Below are 4645 nucleotides of genomic sequence, written 5' to 3'. Positions count from 1 at the left end.
ACGCCAGGGATGCGATAAAGGGAGGCTGGAGGATAGCCCGGAGCGAGTCCGAACACGAAATTATTTGATAGGCGTAGGAATTATTCTATCAACCCTGTTAATGACAGAGGCACAACAGAGAAGAGCTGCTTTGGTGAGGATGAAGGAAGAGCGAGGAACGGTTATTGCTTTGTAAGGACGCTCCGGAGCCCTCGAGGTAGAAAGAAATGAAACTGAGGGGGGGGAACCAACCAAAACCCACCGCACTTTGGGGAACAGAATTTGGGTGCTGTCAGGCTGGGGACCTACAGCGGTCTACCAAACCCTAACGGCAGAGCGGCCGAAGTCTCAGTGAACAGGATCATGTGAGACACCGGACAGGTCATTTCCACGCGATTACCATCTAGGTATCTGCTTGGGAAAGCAGGGAAGAAACTCTGAGTGGTTTTGACCCGGAAAGAAACCTGGAAGACCAACGGTTTGAGCAACAGGGATTCTTCTTGGTGGCAGGGCATGCAACTCTAGAGGGAAGAAGGGAAAAATAAAAGCAACGGTTCCTTCAAACTGAGCAAATGCAAACTCCCCGGTTGAGCGGAAAGACAAGCGGCGCGGTGCGAGACAACTCAAGCTCTCCTCGTACCCGCCATCCACGTGAGCGCGGAGGAAGCGGAGCACGGGTCGGGTTACCGGAGGGAATCACGCAGGAGACGACACAAGCACGCGGGGCCAAAAAAAAAAAACCAAACCCGACTAACAAAACAAGTGCCAGAAAGGCCAAAGCCGTAAGGAAAACAAGAGAGATCAAGGTAACGAGTCAGGTTTTGGCAAGAGAGACTAAAGGACTCGCTGCTCCGGGACAGCTATCACAGGGTAGCAAGAACAAGAGTGTTTTCCGCTTCTGGGCATCGGCGTTCAGCTCTGAGCTAATAGCAGCAGCAAGAAAAAATGTGGATTATTAAGGGGGTAGAAAAAGAAAAGATAATAAATCAGATTATTCCTAGAAACTGAGGTTTTTTAAGCAGGCAGGACCTGCCCTGGGTCACCGGCAGGAGTGGCGGCCAAGTTGCTAACAGCCTCCCCGAAAGCTGCGGAGGCCCAGATTATCAAAAATCCCAGATTAGCAGAAAGCCCAGATTAGCAGTAACCGGAGGCCCAGATTAGCAGAAAACAGCACAACGAGCATCTGTCTTTAAAAGAAAGGAGGGGAAAAGGAAATACGGCAGAGGAGATGTTGGCCTCAAGAGTTTAACTGCCTGACTTTTGGAAAAAAAAACAAACCCAAAACCCAACAAATCAAGAGGAAATCACCTTGCAAACTGCCTGTGAGCTGCGAGAAAACAAGATAAGCAGCAACCAGCATAAATTGGGCAAGAGCAAACCGTGCCTACCTGGTTCGGATTTCTCCCAGGAGAGCAGAAAGAGGCCTGAGGCAAAGCGCAGCAGCGGAGCTCTCCAGTTCTCCGTTTTAGTTTTAGCTTAGTTTTTGTCGTGGCCTAATTCAACGCTCGGTAAAGAAATATCAGTTGGATGTAAGTGTTGTAGGGGAGGGATTGAAAACACTACGCGGACTCAATCTCGGGAGTTCACTGCCCAAACCCAGAGGGCGAACTCGGTGGGTTCTGCTTGCTCTTTTCGTTATCGGCCCCGGGTGATGGAAGAAAGAAACACCTCGATTACATTTGCCGACCCCACCAAGCCACTTAAGTTGCAGAAGGATTTGAGAACGGGCTAAAAACCGCCGGGGGTGCAGCCCAAAAAAACCCCAAAAATCAGCTGGAAGGGACAGCAGGAGGATAATCCAACAAGCACAAATGCCCAGGGCAAGGCAGCGCTCTACGGCAGCGATTACCAGGACGGTTAAAGCCACCGCAGCGTCCCAAGAGACGGGAAGAAGTTGCTGTCCTGCCAAGCCGCCAACACGGCAAACCTTCACACAACCAGAAAGGTGCAGATTAATATTAGAGCTATTTTTCCGCCCCCCTTTCCTTCTCACTATCTTGGAGTAATAAAGCAGAGTAATGCCGTAAATCAATTTATTCCTCCCGGAATAAACGGCCTAAGGAAGGTGTTAAATCCTCCTTGCAGAGGTTTGAAGAGAGCGTAGATTAACCGTAGCTGCGGTAAGGTGGAGGTGGGAGGATGTGCGTCCCCCCTGATCCCCTCCAGCCTTGTTCCTCGCTGCCGTGGGTGCCTCGTCACGCGACTCCCACGTTGCCTTCAGTCACCCTCTGGCTCGCTCGGGCAGGCGCTGTATTATTCACGCGAGGTTTTAGCGCTGCTAATAGCCAAGCGATGAATCATTCCACCTCGCCGAGCGCACCGAGGACTTACACAAAAAGGTATGTTTAGCGTCCGAAATAGATAACGAGGTTTTTCGAGCCCGTAATTATACTGTTTCCGCAACTCTGGTTCGCAAAGCTGACTTCCTTGAAGAGAAATCCAACAGCAGACAGAAGGAAGAGCCGGAGCGGCGCTTATATAAAAGGTATTTTCTAGGTAAGAGCCAGCCAAGATCTACTTCACCTTTGATGAACCCGTAAAAAGAGATGGGAATGAAGAATTGCAAGATGGGCAGGAACCCGGCTCCGGAGGAGGCAGGAAGACAAAATACCTGCTTGGGTTGGCTGCTGGCGTTCTCCAGGACAAACAGGCAAAGGACGTCAGTTCAAGAAAGGTCTTGGCATAGAAAGCAGGATAATAGCCGCAACACAAAGCTGCTCTTCAGAACCCGAGGCACAAAAAGCAGGATGAAATTCAACAGAACAAAAGGTGAGTGCCTGACTTTTGGAAACCTTACGGGGAGCTGACCTCCTTACGGGGCTCTGCTTCGAGGAAAGCAGATGCGTGCCAACAGATTTGCCACCAGAAGTCAGCCCCGGGTGAGGAAAACCCTCCAGATCTTTGCCACCCACACAAAACGAGGGGTCGATGCAAGGTGAAAAAAAAAAAAAAAGAGTCATTGAGGTTTGTTGGAGAAATAAAGGCACCTGAGGGGAGGGCTGATCATCACATTCCTCCCAGACGCCCAGATCACAATCTCAGCCTTTAAAAACCACATCTTCTTTGAATTCCTGTTGCCTAGTTTATCTCTCTGCAAACAGAGAGGTTCTCACCCACTTTATCCTGCTGTCTTCCCCCAAAAGGCAGTGAGAACAGAGGGACAGAGCCCTCGGGCCACCCAATTCCGGGGGGGGGGGCTAATCATCAGGTGGGTCACAAAGCCCAATTTGTTTCACTTCTGCTGGAAAAACTCACCGAAAGGCGCTTCGGATTCGCCCGATCAGAGCCAGACCTTCAACAGTTTGCATGGTAATTCCCCGGAGAAGCCCTCGCTCACCTCTCGCCTCCAGACACCACCAGGGAGTTCGGACGGACCGGCTCCTTGGGCCACGGTTTTACGGGACGCCAACCTGCGCCGGACTTGCTTCAGGGTTTTGCTAAGCTGCCGGTAAAAACAAGACAAAACAAGAGGTCACGAGCTGCTTTCCGTGAGGGTTACGCCAAGAAGTTTACTTTTAGAAGAGATCTCCTGGTGTACCCTGCCCCAGCCGAGGTGTTTTCATCAAAGGAGCGGCGACCCAACGCGGAATCAGCTCTGCAAATAAGGGAACTTGCAGCCCAGGGTGTCTCGCAGAGCTGCCCCGACGCACCGGAGTCCTGATCCAAACACGGGAAAGGGTTTGGGATACGGCTCGTGCGCACCCCAGTCACTTCGCTGTCCCAGTTCCCCCCCTGTCCTGCCCACCGCAGGTCCCCAAGGGGACGCGGCGCTTCGAGCGCAGTAACCCCAGCTCCCAGGCAAGCACACCTGCTTTCCAAAATGCCAAATGCAGCAACTATAAAAAAAAAAAACAAAACACAAAAAACTCAACGAAAAAAAGCTTAAACCAGTCCCTAAGGCAGGTTTTTCTAAGATTTTTGTCTCCTGCAGGAGACAAGCTGCGATGAGGTGGCACCACCTAGTGTCGCCTGTCCACCACGACAGGCGACGCAGCAACAAGTCCCCGCGAGCGGAGGGAAAAATTCAGCGCACGGAGAAGTAGAGGGGGACAAGTTCAACCCCAGCGTCCTCCAAGGGGATATTTCCCATCGGGTTTGAGGCTCTGAGAAGAGCTCCGGAGGAATACAACAATACGCAGCGAACAGGAGGGAAAACGTAAGCCGGTGCTTCGTTCGGCATAAAAAAATAGATTCGGGATGTGTTGTAAAAGAGGGGGGGAAAGATAAATACCGCCTGTCCTCCATTTCAAACCACGAGCAACCAGCGGGGACGAAGCAGGGATGAGAAACGCAGCGGAGGAAGCGCTCACCTTGGCGGCTTGCTGCTGGAAGGGCTCGTTTGGCGACCCTCGCTGCTGCGCCGGGACGGCGGGAGAGGCGGGACGGCGGATGGCGGGCGCGGGGTGGCTGCGGAACAGGCACGTGTTCTTCCTGGGAGTCAAACGCAGCGCCGAGTCCGAGTACTGAAGGGCGACGCAGCTCTCCCTCTCCGCCTGCCGGGACACGGCCCCCGGCGTTCAAAAAAATCATAGAATCACAGAATGGTTTGGGTTGGAAGGGACCTTGAAGACCATCTGGTTCCCACCCCCTGCCCTGGGCAGGGACACCTCCCACCAGCCCAGGTTGCTCCAAGCCCCGTCCAACCCGGCCTTGAACACCTCCAGGG

At 52.6% G+C, this 4645-nt stretch overlaps 1 protein-coding gene across 1 annotated transcript in view; it reads right to left on the bottom strand.

Annotated features, from left to right (window-relative positions):
* Positions 1-4645, bottom strand: part of LOC104282641 — a gene marked incomplete at its 5' end in the record, with an annotated part of 25636 nt that overhangs the window by 19692 nt on the left and 1299 nt on the right. The window contains 2 exons of the mRNA XM_009880755.1: positions 3317-3421; positions 4290-4472. Coding sequence (XP_009879057.1) covers positions 3317-3421; positions 4290-4472 — 288 coding nt within the window. The remainder of the gene's footprint in view (positions 1-3316; positions 3422-4289; positions 4473-4645) is intronic.

The sequence above is a fragment of the Charadrius vociferus genome, unplaced genomic scaffold, assembly GCF_000708025.1.
Source record: "Charadrius vociferus isolate BGI_N301 unplaced genomic scaffold, ASM70802v2 scaffold943, whole genome shotgun sequence".
NCBI lineage: Eukaryota > Metazoa > Chordata > Aves > Charadriiformes > Charadriidae > Charadrius > Charadrius vociferus.
The sequence above is the reverse complement of the archived record's forward strand: the minus strand, read 5'-3'. Positions and strand labels throughout refer to the sequence as shown.